Source organism: Terrapene carolina, unplaced genomic scaffold (assembly GCF_002925995.2).
Source record: "Terrapene carolina triunguis isolate 2854851 unplaced genomic scaffold, T_m_triunguis-2.0 Scaffold67, whole genome shotgun sequence".
Taxonomy (NCBI): Eukaryota; Metazoa; Chordata; order Testudines; family Emydidae; genus Terrapene; species Terrapene triunguis.
In genome coordinates this window covers 35998740-36025544 of record NW_020664418.1, presented here as the reverse complement: position 1 = coordinate 36025544, position 26805 = coordinate 35998740, and the positions used below count along the sequence as shown (strand labels likewise).

The following is a 26805-nucleotide window of genomic DNA, read 5'->3' as shown; positions in this document are numbered from 1 at the left end:
TTAGTTCTGGCCTTGATAAGGTCTCTGGAAAGGAATATAACACCACCATGTGACTTTTAATTCGTTAGTAAAGCAAAGCAGCATATTTGGTCTATTTTTCTTAATAGGAAAAAAGGGACTTACCTGACCAACGTACGTTTCCCAGCACTGATCCTTCTGACTTTGCATGTTGTAGGGATAGGAAGTTGTCTTGTTAACCAGCACGACAGGTATTGTATAGTTCTGAGTATGACTCTTTTCCAGTGTCAATGTGCTGTTTCCCTTAATTCTTATATCAGGGATAGTGGTAGATAAGTTGTCTTCTTCGGGAAGGGTTCTGGTGACTAAGAAGGTGGTGGAATCTATCCAGTTACTTGCACTGCTGTTAGCTTCAGCTTCCTGAAAGAATGGAACAGAAGTTTAATCTAAATGTCTAAGTGTTACATTTTCAGCTATGGTCTCCATCTGCCTGCAAAACCGTGCAGATGTCCATGCGTCCAAAATTGCAAAGGCATCCATTTATGTGCTCAGCCATATAATTTCATGGACGAGTTAGGTGGCTAGGCACCCAATTTCCTGATTTGTATGTGCAAATGATCTACTAGTTTCGTAGGCACAAAACAGGAAGTTGATTTTATACCAGGTTGAAATATTTGGCCTAAAATGGTGACCTATTTTACCAAAGTAGTTAAACGATGCACAGAATGGCTATCTATTTGTGTTATTTATCAGCATCCCTATGGATCTGAATTTCTAGCTGACTGAAAAGATTTATAAATGAATACCACAACTGATCTTCTAATCAGAGTTCCACTATATTTTAATAGGTATATTTTGGTATCAAACAAATTTATTTTGGACTTTAAATATGCTATAATAAGAGTTCTATGTGTAAAAGTAGCTAGTTTTAAGACTCATAATAATACCAGCAATACTTACAGCGATACTCATGCTGTCCACTTTATCCAACAGAGCAATAATTAAACTGTAGAGGTTTCCCAGATATAAAACGAGAACCCTGAAAACAACAAGCATAGTATATGGGACACAGTCATCAGGGTTATTCTGAAGACTTCTATTCATGTTCTACACTGTCTGAAGTAAAATGTGTCATCAGTACATTTCTTTCCTCCCACCAAACAAACAAACAAACCAAAAATTGCTTTGATACGGAATATGCCCTGTACCTGGCAAGCTGAAAACGAAGAGTGGTTCTAGGGTGATACATCTCTAGCGCTGCCACAAGTTCAAATGCAGAGGGTGCAATCATAGTAATTAGTGAAACAACGACACTCACCTACAGAATAGAAAGACAGTCTTTATGATGCTTTTTCATAGCCGCCTTTGGTACTTGAAGAATTTTTTGCTTGCTGATTGAACTCTTGATGATGCACTAGAAATACTTAGTGGTGATTGCGATAACTCAGCAAATTCTACTTTTAAATGTGTCATTGACAAGAGTAAGGACATTTGTGACCCAGAATTCTTGATCTGGAATATTGCTAAGAATCATAGAATAGAATCTCAGGGTTGGAAGGGACCTCAGGAAGTCATCCAGACCAACCCCCTGCTCAAAGCAGGACCAATCCCCAGACAGATTTTTGCCCCAAATGGCCCCCTCAAGGATTGAACTCACAACCCTGGCTTTAGCAGGCCAATGCTCAAACCACTGAGCTATCCCCTCGCTATGCAATGGAGGTGGTAATTGTGTATGGCATCCATGTAGCTGAAGCAGGGCCGCCCAGAGGATTCAGGGGGCCTGGGGCAAAGCAATTTCAGGGGCCCCTTCCATAAAAAAAAGTTGCAATACTATTCTATCTATCTCCTAGAACTGGAAGGGACCTTGAAAGGTCATTGAGTCCAGCCCCCTGCCTTCACTAGCAGGACCAAGTACTGATTTTGCCCCAGATCCCTAAGTGGCCCCCTCAAGGACTGAACTTACAACACTGGGTTTAGCAAGCCAATGCTCAAACCACTGAGCTATCCCTCCCCCCGGGGGATTCTTGAGGGGGCCCCTGCGAGGCCCGGGGCAAATTGCCCCACTTGCCCCCCCGCCTGGGCGGCCCTGGGAAAAATAAACATTTAAAAACCTTCCTCATCTCGGCACAAACCCAGTTTTGAGAAAACTTCTTTTCAAGTCACCTTTACAAGGTATCACTGGTTCTCAGCATCAGCTAGTGCTAAAAGGCACTAAAGCTCATTAAAAAGGTTGGACAAATATTTTCCATCAAAACTTCTTTTGGATCGAAAACTAGGGGTTTTTAAAAAGCAGAAAAAAATCACGACAATGTCTGCTTTCCTTCAAAATTTGTTGTGGTTTTTTTAATTGAAAAGCTGAAATTAGTCTGACAAAACCTGAACATGGTTTAGGGTTTCAGAAGTGTGTGGCCAAATATTTGCTGCTTGCTGTGTTTGATTGTTTAAAGAAACAGTAAAAAAAATCTGCTTAAAAAAATCCAAAACTTTTGAACCACCTCAGCTTGTGATCAAACGCCTGAGCCCATCCAATCAGAGATTTTTCCAGGTTTCTGATACTCTGCTGGCTTCCTTGACTCATATCTGTCTCCTTAACTTTGGGTTCATTTAGGTTAGAACATAAGAATTGCCATACAGTACTGTTTCAGCCCAAAGATCCATCCAGCCCAGTATCCTGTCTACCGACAGTGGCCAATACCAAGTGCCCCAGAGGGAGTGAACCTAACAGGTAATGATGAAGTGATATCTCTCCTGCCATCCATCTCCACCCTCTGACAAACAGAGGCTAGGGACACCATTCCTTACCCATTCTGGCTAATAGCCATTAATGGACTTAACCTCCATGAATTTATCTGTTTCCTAGAGACTGGCTCCATGGGGTCCCTCACAAACTGGAGATGGTTACTGTGGGTTTGTCTTTAGTACAGCTTATGTACATACTCCACGAACTGAGCATTTGAACTTGTTCCAGAATCTGGGATAAGCCTATGCTGTGAAAGCCAAAATGCTCAAAATAGCACATGCATGTGAATTAAATTAAATTAAATTGCTAAAATTAAATTAACCCAGGGGGTCTCAAACTCAGGGTTGGGACCCCTCAGGGGGTCACGAGGTTATTATGGGGGTCGCGAGCTGTCAGCCTCCACCTCAAACCCTGCTTTGCCTCCAGCATTTATAATAGTGTTAAATGTATAAAAAAGTGTTTTTAATTTATAAGGGGGGGGTCACACTCAGAGGTTTGCTATGTGAAAGGGGTCACCAGTACAAAAGTTTGAGAACCACTGAATTAACCCCTTTGGGGAATGCAGGGGGGGGGTCTCCCTTGGTAGGGTTGGGAAGGAGGTAGGTGGTGTAGGACAGGGGTTGGCAACCTTTCAGAAGTGGTGTGCCGAGTCTTCATTTATTCACTCTAATTTAAGGTTTCGCGTGCCAGTAATACATTTTAACGTTTTTAGAAGGTCTCTTTCTATAAGTCTATAATATATAACTAAATGATTGTTGTATGTAAAGTAAATAAGGTTTTTAAAATGTTTAAGAAGCTTCATTTAAAATTAAATTAAAATGCAGAGCCCCCCGGACCGGTGGCCAGGACCCGGGCAGTGTGAGTGCCACTGAAAATCAGCTCGCGTGCCGCCTTCGGCACGCGTGCCATAGGTTGCCTACCCCTGGTGTAGGATATTGCTCTTCTCATGTGATCCCTCCACCATGGCTCTCTTAGCTCTATCACTGTTAATCTAAAGTGGCTAATTTTAAATGAAGCTACCCTCCCATGACATGAATCTCCCTATGGCACTGAAATTAAATGTAGACTATAATTTGGCATTTGAGAAGTGAAAGGGATGGTAGCCCTAAGGGAAAAGATAACAGCTTGGCTCTTTGTGTTAAATAGCTGTCTGCAAACCTCAAACTGCTGAATGAGCTTTAGGGTAGGGAAGGCTGTGCCTCCCCAAACAGCCTGGCCCTGCCCCCATCCGACCCCCACCCACTTCCTGCCCCCCTGACTGCCCCCCCCAGAATCCCCGACCCATCCTGCTCCTTGTCCCCTGACCACCCCCCGAGACCTCCTCCCAACCACCACCCCGGGATCCCACACCTCATGAACCCCCCCCCCCCCCCGCCCCCTCCCCCCCCCCCCCCCCAGAACCTCTGCCCCCTCCCTGTCCCCTGACTGTCCCCGGGACTCCCTGCCCCTTATCATGCCGCTTACCCCCGCCTCCCCGAGCCTCAGCGCGTCGTGTCCAGGAGCAGCCCTGGATAGCGCTGCAGTGGCGTGGCTCCGGCGGTACCTGAGCTCCCGCTGCCTGGCCGCAACTCGCAGCCCCGCCCCCTTACCACGCGGCTCTGAGCAGGAGGAGCTCAGGCCCCACTGGAGCCACGCCGCTTTAGCTCTGTCCAGGGCCGCTCCTGGACGCGGCGCGCTGAGGCGCTGGGGGGTGGGGGAAGGTGGAGGCAGGGGGGGGAGCCGCCGACATTCTCGTGGGGGCCCCTGCGGAGCCCAGGGCAAATTGCCCCACTTCCCCTCTCCCCCCCCTCCTCAGGCGTCCCTGAGCTGAAGCTCCATCCCCATGTCTCCCCTGACCTATTCCCGCAGCCCTAAAACTCCAGTGCAATCAATTGTTTATTCACACTTCTTTCATGGGTCTCCCCTAAGGCCCTGACTTTGAAAACAATTATGCATGTGTTTAACTTTACTACCAGGTGTAAGCCCATGCCTCCTCTATACCCATTGAGGGGCTGCTGGGCAGAGTTTGGCCCCATACTAAGGACAGATATCAGCAAAATCAACAGTAATTTATAACCAGCCAAGAGGCTTGTGAAGACTTTGCAGAACACAGAACTCTAACCAGAGTGCACAGTTACAGACTAACAAAGAGGTCAAATACAGCTGATATACTGTACCTCATTTTTCTCCCAAAGCGTCAGTTCCTTTTTGGTACGCTCTAATTTTTGGGATCGATCCACAACAAAGTAAATGATGTAAATACTTCCAGCAAGTGAGAGAAGGACAAGGATGTTTGCAATAATCCTTAAGCATATTGTCACAGCCCTAGAAAAGAGTCACACAGCAAATGCTACAGATGGGCCATCTTGCACAAGTAGGTGTTTCCCGCATTTTTTTTTAGGTCATAAAACAAACAAGTCAACACTGTGTTATCTGCATTTAAACAGTAGTTTTGAAAATAGCCTCAGCCATGTATACCTACAGGTTTTTGCTTTTCTTCTTTTCCTGCTCTTCCAAAATAGCTTCCTTGAAAGAAACACAGAATTACCATTTTAGCAGCATTCAGTAAAATCAATAAACTTTCCTCTACCTGTTACAAACCATAAAAGTTAAAATGGCCAGATCCTGCACTGCATTGGGGAACAGCTGACATGCAGCTCTGTGCTTCTTTACTTAATAAACATACTGCATGCTGTGGGTTTAGTGAAGGAGATTTGGAGGGAGTAAAGACATTAAGAACTTTATCACCCTCTCTTTCCTGGTGTATGCTATATTCACTCCTTTCCAATATGTTCATTGTTTAGATCCCAGTCCTGTTCTAGGATTCATTAATGTGGACCTGTGGGTTGTGTTGTCTCATTTGCTTCAATAGGACTGCACGTGAGGTCCCCACTAGCAGATATTAATGCAGGATAGGACCCTTAGATCATGAGTTGTTCAGAGAAAGGACACATCACCTGTGTGAGACAAAGTGGGTGAGGTAATATGTGGACCAACTTTTGTTGGTGAGAGTGACAAACTTTTGAGCTCGCATTTCAGAACAGCTCAGTGTAGTTCAAAAGCTTGTCTCTGACACCAACAGAAATTGGCCCATTAAAAGATATTACCTTACCCACCCTGGTCTCTCTAATATCCCGGGACCAACACAGTTACAACAACACTGCATACATCACTTGCGTGTTTCCCCTGAGGCACGTAACACCCACATGTAGATGTTACAAAATAATATCAGCATAAGTCATCCCAGCGTTTGAGATACAAATCAAACTATTTATTGGTTTGTCCTAGACAATTTGGAGTCATTTGGACAAAGGGCTTTTAGTGATGATGTGCCAAGGTTATGGAATCAATTACTTCTGTATATTAGGAAAGCTGTGTCTATTTTTTAAAATCTAAATGGAAAGGGTTCATGTTTAATGCAGCTTTTAATGTTGATCTAGTTATAAAATTCCCCTGAACTATTTTGATGAAAGTACAATATAAATGCATGTTATCAGGTTACTAAAAGGATCCTGATTCAAAGATTCATTAGAGTTGCACCAAGGATGAATTTGTCTCAAGGTTTTTAACTCCAAACAACACATGTAATAATGGGGATTGAGATGTTGCTGTTGGAACATCACACAATAAATGAAATGGAATGACACTGTTGAAAAAAGTGTCACGTGACAAAGTGACATATCATGCCTGTTAACCATAACTCATGTCATCAGTGAAAGTTGGGCACACAGATCAAGTGCATGAAGCAGCAGTAAGATATTTGATACTAGCCCTCTGCTAGGTAATCAGACTCAGAAATAAACACAATGCACAACAGGAAAGAAACAGTATGGAATGGAATGGATGAAAAATCACTCTGCTATTTACAAAGCAATAGACCTAAACCAGGGGTGGGCAAACTTTTTGGCCTGAGGGCCACATCGGGGTTCCGAAACTGTATGGAGGGCCGGGTAGGGAAGGCTGTGCCTCCCCAAAGAGCCTGGCCCCCGCCCCCATCTGTGCCCTCCCACTTCCTGCCCCTTCAGAACCCCCGACCCATCCAACCCCCCCTGCTCCTTGTCCCCGCCCCTAACTGCTCCCTGGGACCCCACCCCCATCCAACCCCCCCTGCTACCTGTCCCCTGACTGACCCAACCCCTATCCACACCCCCGCTCCCTGACAGGCCCCCCGAGACTCCCACACCTATTCAAATGCCCCCTGCTCCCTGTCCCCTGACTGAACCCCGGGATCCCCTGCCCCTTATCCAACCCCCCTGCTCCCCACCCCTTTACCATGCTGCTCAGAGTACCAGGACTGGCAGCCGTACTGCCCGGCAGGAGCTCGCAGCCCCGCCGCCCAGAGCGCTGGCGGCACGGCGAGCTGAGGCTGCGGGGGAGGGGGAACAGCAGGGGAGGGGCCGGGGGCTAGCCTCCCCGGCTGGGAGCTCAAGGGCCGGGCAGGACGGTCCCGTGGGCCGGATGTGGCCTGTGGGTCGTAGTTTGCCCTCCTCTGACCTAAACTATGCTTTTGCTCAGAGTCTCGTTGCTTACCCTGATACTATTAACTATTGCAGCAGCTTTGCTTTCTGCAGCCTCTGGATTTCCTATTAAATAGTCCCAAGCACAGAACACTCTCCAGCAGAAAGTATAATTTTCATCAGAGGCACTTGCTAGACTCATTCTTGAGTTCTTCGCCATTCTGGAAAAGAAGAATAATAATAAATGTTAATTGTTGTCAATGTGTGACGGTTTATGTGATGGTAATTGGCTCACAGGTGTCTATATCACAAAAAATGACCAAAATTGGAATTAACTGGTATCTTTGTTGGCAATCTCAATAGAGAACCTAAGAACAGAGAAAGATACAGAGACTGAATTACTCCTTGTCCCTAGGAATGCATACTCCAATTCAGAGTTCAAGCACATTGGTTGGATAGTATGGGAAAATGTGCACTGCTGCCTGTTTCTGATAGAAGACTTCAGTCTCAAGGGCTGTCCATCTTATACCTTTCACCAGACAAAATTCACTTTTAAAACCTCTGTGTCGGATCTGATTGGAGGAAAGGTGTCATGGCAAGGTAAGAACATTGTCACTATGATCAAGAGATAGCTTGGCAAAAATGTGATGATCTTACACAGGATCGATGGCTATCCTTTATTATGAATGCAGATAACAATAGCGATGGCACAGTAAAAAGACAACTGATAGTCAGATGAAAAACCTAGTTTTAAAAAACCTTGTTTTAAAAAATAGCCCTCCCATCTCAGATGAGTAGACCTTCGTAAGGATATAAGAAATCAATTCCAGGTCTTTAAAGGAGTTAGGTGATCATTACAAAAAAACTACCCCAACAATATGAAAATAAAATTATATTGTTTTAATCAAAGATATTTGTGCTCGGTTTTCTTCAGAATATTAAATATGAGTTTGTGCTGTACAATACATTAAATGAGACCATCAGGGCTGGCTCCAGCATTTCTGCAGCCCCAAACAAAAACAAAACCAAAAACAAATAAAAAAATAAAAGCCGCGATTGCGATCGGCGGCGGCAATTGGAAAAAAACAAAAAACAAAAAAGCCGCGACCGGCGGCGGCAGTTCAGCGGCAGGTCCTTCGCTCCTAGAGGGAGTGAGGGACCTGCCGCCCCCGACTTGCCGCAGGTGCCGCCCCTCTCCCTTGGCCGCCCCAAGCACCTGCTTGTTAAGCTGGTGCCTGGAGCCGGCCCTGGAGACCATGTTTCTCTCTAAGTATCATAGAAAATAATTAAATAGGTAGAATTTTACTGTACAGCAAATAGTTGGTTCAAATATCTTCATTGGATCAGCATAGCAGTCAGAAATTCAGTCACCTCCTCCTTTTCTCTGGAAATGTGGCCCATCTGTGTATGTAATAGCCATATGGGTCTACCATTGCCATATGACTATATATTATTCCAGAGATGTTTCACATAACACAATACAATGTGCATCTGGTGTGGCTTACCAGAGGCTAATAAGAACTGTTTCACCTCAGACAGGAAATGGTAGAAGGGTCACAACAGATGGGCAAACAAAGAGTCAATGACCTAAGGCGGCACCCTTCATAGGTAGAGAAAAGCAGATCTCATCCAGAACCTGAATGTATAATCAGTGTGTGAACCAGTGTCCAAAACAATGACCATCGTGATCTAAAATAACAGATCTAATGAAAAAGGAGTGATAGTTTTTGTGGCTGACACAGCTATTACAGCTCATATTAAAAATCCTCCTGGACTGCAACTTATCAGACAATTAGTTACCCTGAGAGGAAGGGAAACTGAATGGAGAGAGGATAAAGTGACCTTGCCCCACTAAGTACCGCACGTTTCTAGATTTATGGTCAGCACTGGCAGGCTCTCTTGCCTAAGTTACTTCCAGTCCTTCTACCTAAATAGCAAAGGAAATAAATAGGCCCACATTTGAGTACTGTGCAGTGTACCAGTTCAAGCAACATGAAGAGTTTTATGACAGCATTCTTATATTTGTATTTAACTGGATAGGAATCGTAGTATGGCAAATGTACAGGTAGCAATTTAAGTTTCTTGTCATAATACTTGTTCTGGAAGAATGGAAGCCTGATAAAGTCCTCAGTGAAAATCAGGCCCTACATCTTCAGTGCACTGTACAGACATTAACTATATAATGCTCACAACACTCCTAGAGACTGCTAAACATTACCCTCATTTTATAGACAGGGAAGCTGAAGGAGACAGGGTAAGTGACAGCAAAAGAACAAGCTACAATTAGAGCTCAGGAGTTCCTGGATCCCGGTCTTGTCCTTAATCTACCAGTAAAGATGCCTCTCTGATATTAGCAGGCTTGAATACGATACAGGAATTACAGAATTAAATCCAGGAGGAACTCTTTGAGGGAAGGGGAAAGAATATATCATTCAAACGGCCTGACTATATATCTCTGGGCAAACACCAATAAAAGGGAAACATTACTTTTTTAAGAGGATGATGAAGCTATAAGCAAATACTGCCATTCCAACAAGGAAGTAAGCCAGGGGCAGCCGATACCCAGCTTTCCCAATCTTCCGATCTCGGCCATAGTAGCCATAGAATAAAACAGAGTACTGGAGATAACCCTGCAAAGACAACATACAGTCAACATCAGCACCCACACCTGATTAAATTAACACACGAAGAATTCATGCAACAAAGCAATGAAGTGTGCTTTTAAGCCTTGCCCCCAGTGACCAGATGGTGTCCAGGTCCTGTGCTGATGCAAACTGCTCCTTTGGGATGGTCTTGCTGATAGTGCTTCCAAATGGCGCTCCTGCCAGGAGCTGATAAGAGAGAAAAGGTCTTAAAAACTGTGTAAAGCAGACAGTGCTACCACATGGTCTGTTGAGCACAGCCCGAAACAAGCTGCAACAAACTGCCTACCTGAGGGGCAGTATCAGAAGTACTATTACTGTCATTCATTCTCCTAAACTAGAAGTGTAGTGACAAATTCTGCATTCAACTCCTGCTGAGGTCAATGGGTGTTGGCCATGTCTATCTGATGGCAGAATTTAGCCCCTGAAGTCTAATTTTTAGGTAAGTTATTACTGTATAGACATAAGAGCTATTAAAGCACAGTATAATGTATGGGGAAGATAAATTTTTAGATCATTTATCACACTGATGTACATTAAAACCTGCTTCCTACTATATTAGATTGGTGTGCTAGACTTTTTCTCTTTATACATAAGACAATATAGACACTAAAGGCCTGGTTTGCACTGATGATCACACAGAGCTCCAGCTGAAGTGTCACAGAGTTGTGGATGCTCAGAACATCTGAAAATCAGGCTCTAAGGGCCAAAAACTGAGAGATGCTGAGCACCGATTTCTCCAGATGAAGCGAAGAGACGCTTCGGGTGCTCAACACGTGCTCTGCACCTTGCAGGATTGGGTCCCTAATATCAGCAATCAGAAACATCTACATTACAGTGGTATGTTGGTAAAATGTCATCTGAGACATTAATGGCAAGTTTCTCTCCTCCTCTGGCAGAATAATGCTCAACAGAGGAAAGTATTTTAAATCATTTAAATTGTACACTCGGAAAAAATCATGTATGCCTTTGAGCAGAACATTTATTTAATTCAGGAAGGGAAATGCTACAGTCAGTGTTTTTCTATAGATATTGGAGATATGTCCTAACCTCTGGTAAAACCACAAATGCTCCTGTCATTATGGTAAGCACAATATTGATTCCAAATAGCCATCTCAAAAAGATGAAATAAGAGGCAACTCCGGATCCAAAATGACCTGAAACCACAGGAAATACTTATATCAGCTGTGAAGCCTATCAGAAGCTGTATCACTTATTAATGAAGTATTATTTGATCATTAAAAAAAACAACAACTTTTCCTTCTCTGCAATGCACAGATCAAGACAGAGAAAATGCTATAACATCAATAATACAGAACTGTAATATAAACTGCTATTCATAGGTTTAAAAATCACAACATTTACAAGTGAAGTAGTTATGATCACAGGAATCTTCTTGGTTCAAGTTATACATAGCTTCTTATTTGCTGTTTATACAGAAACTTACATCAAAATGCATGTGTAGCTATTAGTAGTAGTTAATCTCACCTGTTTAGTTCGGCATCTAAGAATTCTCATCTTAAGTTTATGCAAACCATTTTGCTCTGCAAACCAGGCTGGAAATTTAATAAGATCAGTCCTTTTTAAAATGTGCTATTTCCAGTATCTCCTGATTTTGTCTGGACTGAAAATAGTGGTTCCAATTCTGATTTTCACAGTGCATCTTCATTGGCTACAGCAGAACTACTCATAATTCATAACACCATTAAGGAGTAGAGAATCAGGCCCTCTTTGTTTTCAATTTTATTACACAAAAATTCTGATTTCCATCACTGTCCACATGATCACAGTTGGTCCTAAGTATTGCAGGCTTTGTGCAAAGCAAGTCACATGGGGCCCCAGACTGACATCCACAATCTCCATTACATAAGTGGGAGTAGGGACCCTGGCACACGACTGGTTGGGTCAGCAATGTTGGTCATTAAGGTGATGCAGAAGCGGATAAATGGGCAGTCTGGGTGCTTGTAATTTCAAGAAGGTCAGAAGGGTTTTAACAACTAGGTGTGTGGGGTGGAGGCAGATTGTATTAGGCCCTCACTGCATGTCGGGAAGGAATACTACACCATGTAGACAGGGAGAATGTTCGCCTGTCATCTGGAAGGAGCAGGAAGAGCCCACTGGTACATACACTGCTGGCTCCCTTAGTTGATACAAACAGGGAGCAGTGTAAAAAGTCTGAATGGTCTGGCCTGAACATTCATTTTACAGCCAAATAAATACAGTAGTTGCCAATAAATTGTCAAAATTATGGAGCTGTTTTTATCCACGTGAAAATATCTGCAGTACAGAAAAATCCCTTCCATTTAGAACAAGATTAGAGCTAGATGTGAACATTGTCAGGAAAATATATTTTCCATTTTTGACCATCTTTAATATAGTTATTAAAGGTGGTCAATCACAATACTTAGCTCTTATATGGTGCTTTTCATCCATAGATCTCAAGGCACTTTACACTGGAGGGAAAGTTTAGTTTTAAAATATAGACTACATGTGAGGTCTCGGCTCCCAGCTCCATTCCCTTTGCTTCTAACAGGGCAAGTGGAGATTCTCTGCTTTAGGAGAATTTCCCTTACATAGCTGGCTCTGTGACATCTGCTCCCAGCTTGCTGATGTAAGAGGCAGGTCAGGGATGGACAAGAGTCAAAAGGAAATATGGCCTGAATTGCCACTGTCTAAGTTATATCAGGTTTCAGAGTATTATATTAGAGGCCAAATGGCTGGAGAGATGGCTTTGATCCAGTTTTCCCACTCCATGTCCTGTGCTGAGCACATCTTGGGCCAGACCCAATACAGACATCTGGGCCTATGTCTGTATTGCAAAAATACTTCAGCAGTTTATAGCGCTACAGGGCCTTTTAAACTACAGTTGCCACACTGTAGTAACATTATACTACCGGTAGTATCACTAAAGACTATAATTGAGAAACAAATGTGGTATCTAACACACCAAGAGTAATACATGTGTTGACTTTTTAATGACAACCACACTACTTTGATGAAACTTTTAATGTTTTTATAATATTATTATATATTTCACTAATTCAGTGAGTTCAAACATAACCCTTAAGCCTAGTATTTTAGCATGGTTTGCATTGCACAATCCCACTAAATCTCCATACTTACTTTCTATTTTCTTTATTCTCATTTCCCAAGGAATGAAGATTACCATAAAGTTATATGCAAGCCGAACAAACTTCTTCCAGAGCTAAGAAAAGGGCACAGAAATAAGAGATTTGTAACTTTTGCACATAAAGCAATAATTGTCAAAAAGGTGTGAAAGTATTTTGTCCATGTGTAGCATCTTTCATCTAGTATCAGAAAGCATGTTATAAAAAACAACTAAGAAGTTTCACAGCACTCCTGTGAGGTACGTAAGATAAATAAATTGAGTCATGGTTTTGGGAACAGACAGTTCAGAAACTTTCCAGAAGTCAGAGAACCAGGTACAGAACCCAGAAGTCCCAACTCCCAAGTGAATGCTCTAATCACTAAAGCACACATGCATATATAAGAGAGAAGTTTTAATGATCTTAAGAGAATACCCTACAAAGAGCATTTTCCACCACTCTTTTTATATCTGGAACAACCAATGAGGGTACCCACAAAAAATACAATATATTTTAAATTTAGACCCATTTGAAATATACCTGAGATATATTTTAATACATCAGCACATTATTTGTCTGAAGCTGTATATATTAACAGCAGCACAGAACCTTTAATGCTTTGCATAAGAGTTACATTCTTAGTTGAAAGGAATTCTTCATGTAACATACCTCTAAAGTCTATGCCCACACTGAGGATAACACCCTACCTCTGCTTTCAGCTAATGCAGTTACTCCTTTAGCTCAAATGGTAGAGGTTTGGGCTTCAGTGCTCAAGATTCCAAGTTCACTGCTGGTAAGAATTGTTACACTTACATCTCCTACACCATAAGAGCTTTGCTGTGGAACATGTACGTCAACAGAACAAGAAAGATTTATTTTGCTTTGATGTAGGGGATCATGCCTTATTTCCCCCCTCTGCCTACTCTGTGGAGACTCTCCTTCTGGAGAGATTCAAACATTGCTTTCTCTCTCAAGTTTAACTTCCATCTACAGAACAACCTCAGGGATAAACTCAAGGAGAGTTGCACAAAAGTGACTGAGAGCACCCTATGACCCTTAGACAAGAAATAAGAAAGATAAGAATAAACTAAACCTGTGACAAGGAAAATGAATATTTAAGTGAAGTAAAATATGCATCGGAGAGAGAATACAAAAGTAGATGAATTTATGAGCACAAAACATTTTAAACAGATTCAGAAATTGTTACCAGACTAAGCCAGCATTTATCACAGTGTTTATGTACTTTATTAAGGAATCCTACTGAATAAGAAACCAGATTTCTTATAGAATGAATGAATACATAACACCTAATTTCAAATGTATAAGAGCAAGTAACTCTGAGCTAAGTCCTAATTCTTCTTAGAGACAGTGATCATTAATACTGAACTGCAGCATAATCAGGCGGTCTCAACTCTATGCTTGAGGATTTACTTCGAGCGCTTTGGACACATTTTCAAAGGGACCTCAACTCAGCCTCTAATTTGTGTGTGCCTAATTATTTTCATAGACAATAGACAGTTTTTTCACACACAATGGCATTTGCATGTGCAAATGAGAATGCACAAGTGACTGTGTGCACAACTGAGGACAAATTTTGAAAGTCCTTGAAATAAAAATATAACCTTAAATATGCACTCAGATTATTTCATGCCAGTAACCTCTACTCACAAAACATTATAATAACTTTTCTTATTTAATTCAGAAATGAATAGTAACTTTACTATCTATTGTAAATTGACTATATGCAAGTACAGTATTTTATCAGGTAATTCAAGATAATTTCATAGACATTTTCTTATGCTATCTGCTTCTGTTTCGTAAAAAGTAGAGAAATATTGTATATTCTGAAATTCAGTGATGAACAGGATGGCAACAACATTTATGTACATTAGTCATTTTTAAACACAAATTTACAGTAGATCTAGTTATTTTAAATATATATATATATATTTGCTTATATATATATAAGCAAATGGCAATATCAACATATTACAAATAGTCTAATCTGCTAAAGTCAAAGCAGAAGCAGACTTACATTTTAATTAATAAATGCATCAATCTACATGGTCAAAGTTAATTAATTTTTATGATGCTATTAAGGTGTTATTGCAAGAATTAACAGAGGCTATGAACTGCACCAAAGTCGCTACTTTAATTGGAAGGCAGTGTTCATAAGGCTGGAAAAGGGATCAAGAAACGTGTACAGGTTGCACTGCAGGCATATAAATTATATATATCTGGATGTCAATCTGAAAAAGCTTCGAGTAGCATTGATAAAAAAATAACTTCTAGTCCTGCATACTGATCACCTGAATAAAAAGGAATAATAATTTTCATCTTCATAGTCAAGACTCTGGGTAATTTTTATATGAACAAACATTGATTTATTAGTTTTAATCATAATGAACAATACTTTAGAAGTGATTTAATCTAATTGCTAGAAAATAATACTACATACCATTTGCCAGCTCTTTTTTTTTTTTAACTATGGCTACAGTGATTGGTGCAAAACCTATGGAAGGGTTAGTAAACTCTTACAAGTTGCTAATTAAGTATCCTACTCTCAGGCTATTCAACCAGTGAATGTTTATTCTCGTGGTGTAATGCTTCTATTGTGTATTTCATGATTTGCCAAATGGGCCATCGGTCAATATTCTTCTGGAAAAAACTGTCTAAACCTGTCTCCCTAGTTTAAAGAACAATTCAGCTCTCTAGCTTGTGCTGTGAATTTAACCCTTTACAAAAAAAAAAAAAAAGGACTTTCTAGTTTCCCTAATTCATAGCCAGCAAGCTAATACTATTACGCCAAACACAATAATTACTGGTAATGAACTTCTAAAATATATAGATGTATTCAGAACAGAGACAAGTAAAAACAGATAACATGGATAATTAAATGAGATCGCCACAGACTTTGAGGGCATTGTGAAGTATAAAGCAAAAGCCAAAATTTTGTTACAATATAGCAAGTATTAACTAATAACAAGTCCAACCTGTACAATTTAGCAGGTGTCTGCATGTTCAAAGTCCTTAGGCACTCAAATCTTTCAAACCGGGTGAAATCTTGGCCCCAGTGAAGTCAATGGCAAAACTTCACTCATAATGCCTAATGTGTGTGTGTGTGCATGGGCCCGCCCCCACAGACAGACCAATAAAACACAACTTTCCACTATCCAGGAAGGTTGTATTTTTTTATCAACTGTTTCTGATGACATAAGAGCAAAGCTAAAGTACTGTTGTTTATGTGTCAATAGAACAACAGATAAATATTTAGCCTTACAATTTTTAGTTTGGTTATCCTGCATTTTATATTCTATTACACACACACACCACAGTACAGTACAGTACAGTACAAGCACATTATTAAGTTTGTAAATGCAAGTCCTCAAAAGTTAGGAAGTACCAGTATTGAGGTTGCCTGTGCAACCTTAATTCAGTCCCCTTCTGCGTATGCATTATGATACAGTCTTTAATTACATGATCACATTAGGGTTGCCTGGCACCTGTCTGGTTTTCAGCACAGTCCCCGGATGTCATCTGACAAGCCCTGATGTCTGTTCTTTTTAATCTGTGGAAAAGGTGGCAACCCAAAGTGGAAGGAAGGAGGCAATGCAGCAGCAGCTGCTGCCACCTCCAGGGCCAGGCTGCTCATGCAGCTGGTGGTGGCGCATGGCCCTGTGCAGCCCACAGGTGGCAGGCAAGGTGGCCTCGGCTGTGCTGGTGAAGACCCTGTGAGTGACAGGGGCAGGATCTTGGGGGAAGAGGCGGAGCAGGGGTGGGGCCTGGGGAAAGAGGCGAGGCAAAGGCTGGGCCTCGGGGGTCTGGTTACCAGCCATTAGAAAGGTGGTAACCCTAGATCACATACTATTTTTCCACAGGATCTCTCCCAAAAGTGTTCATAACATTACCTTGAAAACAAAAAGGCAGAAACACTTCTCATATTAAATGACTGTACCTGGGCCCCTACTTCAGCAAAACAACTCTTTATAGAATACACATTGTTTGGCTCCTGTTCCCATCGCCAACCTTCTGGCAGACACACATTATTTGCTGGAGTATTTGAAAAGAAAAAATACTCATGTTACCGGAACGAGGCCCATCCCTCATACATCAAATTAGTTTGCAAAAATGTAATTACTAAATTCTTAATAGAAAAAAGAAGCTTATAACTGGATTTTTCTTCCACACAATTCTTGAACTGGGGAGCAGTGTTTCACAGAAAATAGGTACTTCTGTAAATGAGAATTCCAGATAATTGTTATAGGAAAGAGCTGTAGTTTTAATGAAAAGCAGACGTACCTCTGCACCAGCTGCTTGGTAACCTCTTGTTCTAGTGAGCCTGCCTTCATATTTCAACACAATCTCCTTAGCTTGTCTGCAGAGGAAGACAAAAACTTTATTTAATGTAACCAAAAATCTTATTACACTCTGAACTTGGGCCATACCACACATAAATGAAAGTTGCCAAGTAATGGGAAATATTGTCACAACAGACTACCTGCCCAATCCTGAAGTCCTTACTCAGGCAAAACTTCATTTTTACTTAAAATAAGAGTATTGCTAACAATTTAAATTAATGGGAGTTTTGTCTGAGAAAGAACCACAGGATCAGATCCCAACAGTTTGCAAAACGAATGTAAGATTTTCACTTTAGGGAGAGCTTCAGTAACATTTTTTCCTGTGCCCTGCTCCCTGGTTTCTCGAATTTTTCTGTAATAATGTAACCTAAATTGTCTCAAAGTAAAAACAATATAATACCTCATTTAGTTCAGTTTATGTGGATACCAACACTTCTTCTGAAAGTGTAGTCTAAAGCATGGGGTTGATCAATATAGCAACTGATTAATATTAAACTATTGGTTACATTTTAATCAGAGGTATTGGACAAGATATGCATACAGGCCTAATCCTACTCCAGACCACACCTGGAGTATTGTGTCCAGTTTTGGTCCCCCCACTACAGAAGGGATGTGGACAAATTGGAGAGAGTCCAGCGGTAGGCAGTGAAAATGATTAGGGGCAGGGCTGGCTCCAGTGTTTTTGCTGCCCCAAATAAAAAAAAAAAAAAAAAAAAAAAAGCTGCGATTGGCAGCAGCTCTACCGCCACCGCTTCATTCTTCAGCAGCAATTCGGTGGCAGGGACTGAGGGACCCGCCGCCGAATTGCCGCCGAAGAGCCGGACGTGCCGCCCCTTACCGTTGGCCGCCCCAAGCACCTGCTTGCTGCGCTGGTGCCTGGAGCCGGGCCTGATTAGGGTGCTGGGGCACATGACTTATGAGGAGAGGCTGAGGGAACTTGTCTTATTTAGTCTGCAGAAGAGAAGAATGAGGGGGGATTTGATAGCCGCCTTCAACTACGTGAAGGGGGGTTCCAAAGAGGATGGAGCTAGGCTGTTCTCAGTGGTGGCAGATGACAGGACAAGGAGCAATGGTCTTAAGTTGTAGTGAGGGAGGTCTAGGTTGGATATTAGGAAACACTATTTCACTAGGAGGGTGGTGAAGCACTGGAATGGGTTACCTAGGGAGGTGGTGGAATCTCCATCCTTAGAGGTTTTTAAGGCCTGGCTTGACAAAGCCCTGGCTGGGATGATTTAGTTGGTGTTGGTCCTGCTTTGAGCAGGGGATTGGACTAGATGACCTCCTGAGGTCTCTTCCAATCCTAATATTCTATGATTTTATACTTACACTAAAGTTATGGGATTTTTTTACTTTTGTGGGAGCTGAATAGGGGCCATAGGCAATCAGACAGGACAGGAACAGGGCATTTGCACATCCATGAAGGCAGCTTGGGTTTAGCTGCAAATTATGGGTTCTCACTCCAGGGATATGAGAAAAGTCTCCCTTTGCTTCCCAAGACAAGGCAAAGGTGGCCTGAGCGATGAACCTTCTTTGTTAGTAAAGTGCCATTCCAGCACACAGTGAGGTGACAAGGGAGAGATTTCATAGAAAGGAAAAAAAAGTCAAATTGAATGCACGGTGAAAAGACTGATGCTGTTTAGATAAGATATTAGAGAAAGTTATGAACTTTCATACTGTGTTTCAAATTTGGAACCATTAACCCTTATGGCTTTAAACTTTATGGTCACGATGATACTACATTGCATGCTGTCAACAGTCTACATGTACCTCATTAATCTGCAAACATGGGTACTAGTCTCTGCTATTTGAAACATAATTTAAAAGCTGAAGTGCCAAATTCTGTCTCCTCATCCAGCAAAGCCTCATTACTTTCAAACACAGCCTTCCTGAATAGTGGGAAGTTGTGCTGTTTTTGACAGTGTTTCACAGAGCACAAGGACAGAATTTAGCTGATAACATATTGTTGAGTATCTTTGACAGAATGTACAATACATATAGTGACATCACAGTGGTCCTTCCTGCAGGGCCGCCCAGAGGATTCAGGGGGCCTGAGGCAAAGCAATTTCAGGGGCTCCTTCCATAAAAAAAAGTTGCAATACTATAGAATACTATATTCGCGTGGGGGCCCCTGCGAGGCCCGGGGCAAATTGCCCCACTTGCCCCCCCGCCTGGGCGGCCCTGGGAAAAATAAACATTTAAATACCTTCCGCATCTCGGCACAAAGCCAGTTTTGAGAAAACTTCTTTTCAAGTCACCTTTACAAGGTATCACTGGTTCTCAGCATCAGCTAGTGCTAAAAGGCACTAAAGCTTATTAAAAGGGTTGTACAAATATTCTCTGTCAAAACTTTTTTTGGATTGAAAACTAGGGGTTTTTAAAAAGCAGAAAAAAATCACGACAATGTCTGCTTTCCTTCAAAATTTGTTGTGTTTTTTTTTAATTGAAAAGCTGAAATTAGCCTGCCAAAACCTGAACGTGGTTTGGGGTTTGTTTCAGAAGTGTGTGGCCAAATATTTGCTGCTTGCTGTGTTTGATTGTTTAAAGAAACAATGAAAAATTCTATTTAAAAAAAATCCAAAACTTTTGAACCACCTCAGCTTGTGACCAAACGCCTGAGCCCATCCAGTCAGAGATTTTTCCAGGTTTCTAATACTTTGCTGGCTTCCTTGACTCATATCTGTTTCCATAACTTTGGATTCATTTAGGTTAGAACATAAGAACATAAGAATGGCCATACTGGGTCAGACCAAAGGTCCATCCAGTCCAGTATCCTGTCTACCGACAGTGGCCAATGCCAAGTGCCCCAGAGGGAGTGAACCTAAGAGGTAATGATGAAGTGATATCTCTCCTGCCATCCATCTCCACCCTCTGACAAACAGAGGCTAGGGACACCATTCCTTACCTATCCTGGCTAATAGCCATTAATGGACTTAACCGCCGTGAATTTATCTGTTTCCTAGAGACTGGCTCCATGGGGTCCCTCGCAAACTGGAGACGGTTACTGTGGGTTTGTCTTTAGTATAGACTATGTACATACTCCACGAACTGAGCATTTGAGCTTGTTCCATAATCTAGGATGAGCCTATGCTGTGAAAACTGAAATGCTCAAAATAGCACATACATGTGAATTAAATTAAATTAAATTGCTAAAATTAAATTAACCCAGGGGGGTCTCAAACTCGGGGTCGGGACCCCTCAGGGGGTCACGAGGTTATTACTGGGGGTTGCGAGCTGTCAGCCTCCACCTCAAACCCTGCTTTGCCTCCAGCATTTATAATAGTGTTAAATATTTTAAAAAGTGTTTTTAATTTATAAGGGGGGGGTCGCACTCAGAGGTTTGCTATGTGAAAGGGGTCAAAAGTTTGAGAACCACTTAATTAACCCCTCTGGAGCCTCGGGGAATGCAGGTGAGGGGGGGTCTCCCTTGGTAGGGTTGGGAAGGAGGTAGGTGGTGTAGGATATTGCTCTTCTCATGTGATCCCTCCACCATGGCTCACTTGGCTCTACCACTGTTAATCTAAAGTGGCTAATTTTAAATGAAGCTACCCTCCCCTGACATGAATCTCCCTATGGCACTGAAATTAAATGTAGACTATAATTTGGCATTTGAGAAGTGAAAGGGATGGTAGCCCTAAGGGAAAAGATAACAGCTTGGCTCTTTGTGTTAAATAGCTGTCTGCAAGCCTCAAACTGCTGAATGAGCTTTAGGGTAGCGAAGGCTGTGCCTCCCCAATCAGCCTGCCCCTGCCCCCTATCCGACCCCCACCCACTTCCTGCTCCCCGACTGCCCCCCTCAGAATCCCCGACCCATCCTACTCCTTGTCCCCTCACCGCCCCCCCGATACCTCCCAACTACCACCCGGGACCCCACCCCCAATGAACCCCCCCTGCTCCCTGTCCCCTGACTGCCCCGACCCCTATCCACCCCCCCGCTGAGTCATGACAGACCTCCGGAATGCCCACGATCCAACCCCTCGTTCCCTGTCCCCTGACCTCCCCCCCAAACCTCAGCCCCCTCCCTGTCCCCGGGACTCCCTGCCCCTTATCCAACCCCACCGGCCCCAGCCCCCTTACCATGCCGCTTACCCCCGCCTCCCCCCTCTCCCGGAGCCTCAGCGCGCCGCGTCCAGGAGTGGCCCTGGACAGCGCTGCAGCGGTGTGGCTCCAGCAGGACCTGAGCTCCCGCCGCTCGGCTGCAGTTCCGCCCCCTTACCACGCGGCTCTGAGTGGGAGGAGCTCAGGCCCCGCTGGTGCCTCGCTGCTTTAGCTCTGTCCAGGGCCGCTCCTGGACGTGGCGCGCTGAGGCGCTGGGGGAAGGCGGAGGTGGGGGGGAGCCTCCAACATTCTTGTGGGGGCCCCTGCAGGGCCCGGGGCCTGGGGCAAATTGCCCCACTTCCCTCACCCCCCCCGGGCGGCCTTGCCTTCCTGAGCATTCTAATGCAGAATCATTTAATAGTTTTAATATTCCAAATGGCTCAGGAAAAGCTCTGATCACCACTAACCAACAATAGAAAGATTTTGAATTTGGAGCCCAAAACAAGGCAGAAGTGTAAAGAATGAAGAGCTGTGTGATACCTTGAGCATCCCGTAGATGCTGGGCAAAGAGAAAGACAAAGCTATTCTGGCCTGATCCAAAGTTCAATGAACATGTACAAAAATGAGCTGTAATCAACTTTTAGAAGCTTTTAAATTTTCAAAATCTTATGATTCCCAACCTTGTACTACTCTATGATGGAGCAGTAGGAAGATAGCTGCTGCATGGTTTTCTAGCAATTGTAAGCCATTCCTATGCTCACACCTAATTTAGGTTAACAAATTTGTGAGACTTGGAAAAGCAGTAATAAATGGTGGGATTGAAAGTGTCCATGAAAACTCTATTACCTGAGTGCCCTCAGCTTCTGTCTCATGGGCCATGGTCTGCAACGGATGTTTGCCATGATCTCTTTTTGAAATTGTATATTCTGGAATATCTGCTCTGGGTCATTGCTGTCCGCATTTAAATCACCATTATCATCACCTGAGTTACTGAAGAGACCCACACCCATGGGGGACAAACACAAAACAAGTTATTCCCATTCAGAACTATAGCAAAGAATAGACACACATACAATCCGGTCTATAACAACAGCATAACAACAGGAGTCCACCAAACTGGAGGAAGGATTGGACTGATTTCTCTGTTGTAGTTGGAGTCACCGCTTTCCTTGGCTAATCCTAGACTATCACTGCCAGAGATGACATTTATCCCTGTAGCTCAGAAAAATACTTCTGAAGAGCAATTTTTTTTGCCTTTGGAATGCACCAGCTTGCACACAGTGTCAGGCATTTTGGAGTACCCCTGTTTCCCTCAGCAGGAATTCAAACCCTCCAGCTCCCCACATTTCAAATCATACAGCTCAAACACCATGCTGTCCTGTCCATACACTCAGTATATTTTTCAGGAACTAAGTGCTATGTAAACATTTCCAGCAAGTGCACTTAATACAAATGTATTTGCCGTATGCAGCACTACCTTCTACTTTGATTGTGATTAGGATACAGTGTCTCTTTGTTAAGATGGGGACAACAAATGCCTAGAATGCTCTAGCCCTTCAATCCTCCACACTGCGAGTACTGGGGATTAACTGTGGGACCCCGTTACAGGGGCATTAAGAGTAGCACATCCCTGAAAATGAGACATGTACCCAGATACTGGTTTCTGCAGGCAATTATCTTTTTCTGATGTTGTTAGTGTATTTGTTGAGCTAAGAGGTGTTTAATTTGTGCTAGGGCTTTCCAGGACTGAGCCCCGGCACCTCTAGGCTTGACAGTTCATAGCCCTGGCACCTCTGGGCTTGCTGCATCCGTTATGCATGTAAAAAAATTACTTGAGCCCCGACACCTCTTTCATTACAAATTAAGCAGTGGAGCTAAGGATCTCAGTTCCCGTCTGTAACGCATACTGTATACTGTAAGTGAAGAACAAGCAATGCTCATGCTTACAGGGGACCGCGTCTAAAAGCTCCAGAAATTAAGATTTTCCTTTAGAAACAATATAAACAGAATTGCAACGCTACATGAAACAAAGCCAACAATTTAATATCAGCTTCCTACATTTGCTGGGAATGCCACCCACTAAAACTTCCCTGCAGCTTTGCTGAAAAATGGGACACCTTTGGAATTACTCAAATAAATCCTCAGTGGAGATGATTTTGGTCCTGTAAGGAACATTACAAAAAAAAAAAAAAAAAGGATTTAAGGAAAAATAAAACGGAAGGTTCTTATTCATCATTTGGATAGATTGTAGCAGAAAATGTAGAGGGGTGATGCCTCTTTTCACCCAGATCAATAATAGTTTTATCTAATATGCATTACAAGTGGAACAGAAGAAAATCTCTCACCTGTGGGGTGGCTCCTTGTACGCATACATGCTGGCATGCTGCCTCACACTTTTGTGCCTTTTGCAGGACTTCGTAGTTTTCACTGCAGCAGACCCACTTACTGTTGTCATTCTGGCAATACCTGAAGCTGTGTTAGACCCGGCTGCAGCAGATGGCATTCTGGAAGGCTAGAAGGAAGACTTAGGCTCTCAGGTGAAGTACCTTAAACAGCAAATGTTATTATCTGGAACTAGAGAGCTCAGAATGACTCCCGAGCCCTGCTGAAGCAGAACACTACTCGCCTGCAGCTGGTGCTCCTAAGAGTGGGAAAGACCTGAAACCTGGCAACGCATAGATAGTCTTAAAGTGGCAGTACACAAGATGCTCAGTCTGGTATCCTTGGGGCATTCTACCTAGCTTCCCAGAGTGTGTCTGGGCATCCTGCAGTCCAAAATCCAGAGCACAGATGCCATTGCCAAGTATGATAGTGACTAATCTCTAGGGTATGTCTGCCCTGCAATATAAGCCCAGGGTTCAAACTCAGGCTCAAGTCTAACCACTTCCACCCCATCTGTTTACACACAAATTGTGCTAACCCTCAGCTCAGACCCCAGGGTCCCAGGAGCCCCCCCAGCGGTGGAGCGTCCGAGCTTGAGTCAAGCCGGGACCCAGGGTTCAAGCCCTGTTGCTTTACAGTGTAGATGCAGCTCCACTGGATTCATGCTCTGGGGTCCACTAAAAGTATTCTACAATCCCACGGGCTGACTTTCTGTGTCCTCTGGACAGTCAAGTTTGGTGGACAGTCAAGTTTTTCCACTTCGCATCATGAACAAAGGGCTAAAGTAGCCACATTTTGGGAGGCCGCCAGGAAGTCTGGGATACAGGTAGTTGGACTCGGGCCTGCATAATGCAGTGCAGATGCTGAAGCCTCAGGTTGGGACCCAGGGTTCAACAATTCCTAACCTGGGGTTACAAATGAGTGTAGACGCACAAGTCCTAGGTTAACAAATCCAGGATCTGCTAACTTGAGGGTGTTCCAGTGGCTCAACTGGCTACACCCTAGTATTTACAGAGCAGTGCTGAGTAGAGACATGCTGAAGTTGTGACTTCAAGCCTCACCTGAAGCCCTGGTTTTCATTAACCAAATGGCTTCTACTAACCCTGGGCTTACATTGCAGTGTAGACATACCCTTAAAGGGCCAGAACCCACATCACTGCATTGAGGTGAAAGCACAAGTTCATATTAACATCTGAGTAATACAATCAAATGCACTGGGCCAGGCTACCAGAGTCTCTGCCTCACCACCTTGCAAGAAGACCTGGGGCAAAGTAGAGCTGTCAACATTTTTTCTTTGTCTTTACTAACAGCTGAAAATATGATCTCGTTTTCCCACATAACTTATGGATGTTGAATTTTCCACATTGGGGCAGACTTGGGCAAAATGGAAATAGACTCTGGTCTACTGAAGAATCCTCCCTCTCTTCTGGGCTCCAGACTGCAAAAACCCATCATGCTAACACAGCCACTGGGGGTGGGAATTGTGGAGCAGAGCTGCCAAAGCACAGAAGTCTGTAGGGCATTTGTTAGAAACAGCTGAGAGAGGATTTCCTGGTTCACCAGCCTGACAAGCCTTAGGCAATGACTAAACTGACTTCTGGAAGCGGCGCGGGCTGAGGGACGTACTGGCCTCCGCTTCTAGCAGCCCCCATTGGCCTGGAGCAGCAATCCGCGGCCAGTGGGAGCTGTGATCGGCCGGACCTGCGGACGGGGCAGGTAAACAAACCAGCCTGGCCCACCAGGGGCTTTCCCTACACAAGCGGCGACCCCTGTTTGAGAAACCCTGCTCTAGAGTGCCCAGTCCCGATCCACTGGACACACACGGAATTCCTAGATCTTCTGTTCCCAAAGAGGACCAGCACACCATAGAACACAGCTCTGCTTAAGACACAGTATTTAGATTTGTTTGTAAAGGAAGCGAGTATACGTTTTTTTTAAACAAAGAACAGAAATTCAAATGGTAGCAAGCAGAAATATTAGCAACAAAGGGTGACAAATAAAACAAAATCATAGCATGCATTCTAGACTCTAAACCAGGGGTAGACAACCTTTCAGAAGTGGTGTGCCGAGTCTTCATTTATTCACTTTAATTTAAGGTTTCGCGTGCCGGTAATACATGTTAATGTTTTTTAGAAGGTGTCTCTCTCTAAGTCTATATTATATAACTAAACTATTGTTGTATGTAAAGTAAACAAGGTTTTCAAAATATTTAAAAAGCTTCATTTAAAATTAGATTAAAATGCTGATCTTATGCCGCCAGCCTGCTCAGTCAGGGCAGAGGGCAGTGGGGATGTGGGGGGTTCAGGGCAGAAGGCCGGGGGTGTGGGGGGATTCAGAGGTCAGGGCAGAGGGTGTGTGGGGGTACAGGGCAGAAAGCTGGGTGTTGGGGGGGACTCGAGGTCAGTGCAGGGGGCTGGGTGTGTGTGGAGGTGCAGGGCAGAAGGCTGGGTGTGAGGGGGGTTCAGGGCAGAGGGCTGGGGTGTGTGTGGAGGTGCAGGGCAAAAGGCTGGGTGTTGGGGGCGACTCGAGGTCAGGGCAGAGGGCTGGGGGTGTGTGGAGGTGCATGGCAGAAGGCTGGGTGTGGGGGAGGTCAGGGCAGGGAGAGCGGTGGGTGGGGGGGGGCTGAGTGGGGCGGGGGCCCGGGGCCCCCACCGCTCTCCCCTGCCGGGGCAGGAGGCAGAAGCTTGGTCCTGCGGCAGCCAAGCTTCCCTCCTCCCCCGCTTCTTCCCCCAGCGTGGCGCGTTCCGGCCCCTCTGCCCCTCCTCCTCCTCTCACCGGGCAGGCAGTGTGCCACTCAAAATCGGCTTGCGTGCCCTGTTTGGTAGGTTGCTGACCCCTGCTCTAAACTTAACTAATAAGACGTCGTCATGTCATGGAGAACAAAAGCTCACCCTAAATTCTGCCAGTGTATTACAACCAGGTTTGGCTGTGGTCTTCCATTCATGAAACAAGTCCACTGTCCTCTTGCCTCCTCGGTGGAAAGATCCAGAGTTCTGCTCTGTCGGTCCTGTTATAGTCCAAAAATCCACTGTCGGCATTTAAAACCAGGATCCTCACCTTCACTTGTGTTTTTCTGTCTAGAATCAACCCTGGCGATTGTGCAATTACTTGATTAGCATTTTGCTCAGACTGTAAATGGTTGCCCAT

At 43.7% G+C, this 26805-nt stretch overlaps 1 protein-coding gene across 1 annotated transcript; it reads right to left on the bottom strand.

The window, feature by feature from the left end:
* Window positions 1–26805, bottom strand: TMC3 (transmembrane channel like 3). Its single transcript, XM_029910750.1, has 15 exons — window positions 26716–26805; window positions 23622–23788; window positions 22123–22266; window positions 17183–17258; window positions 12900–12981; window positions 10827–10933; window positions 9867–9965; window positions 9622–9764; window positions 7208–7355; window positions 5160–5203; window positions 4855–5002; window positions 1167–1276; window positions 919–997; window positions 124–378; window positions 1–24 (listed from the first exon to the last, which is right to left on the bottom strand). Exons 1-15 carry the CDS (start codon window positions 26803–26805, stop codon window positions 1–3), a joined length of 1716 nt encoding a protein of 571 aa, XP_029766610.1.

Excerpts from the sequence above, each read along its gene's own strand:
- TMC3 (XM_029910750.1), bottom strand. The coding sequence starts at position 26,805 with ATGGGCAACCATTTACAGTCTGAGCAAAATGCTAATCAAGTAATTGCA. Across the intron at positions 9,966-10,826 it reads CATTTGTGGTTTTACCAGAG|CTCCTGGCAGGAGCGCCATT; the intron begins GTTAGGACATAT and ends CTCTCTTATCAG. Across the intron at positions 9,765-9,866 it reads ACACCATCTGGTCACTGGGG|GGTTATCTCCAGTACTCTGT; the intron begins GCAAGGCTTAAA and ends TTGTCTTTGCAG.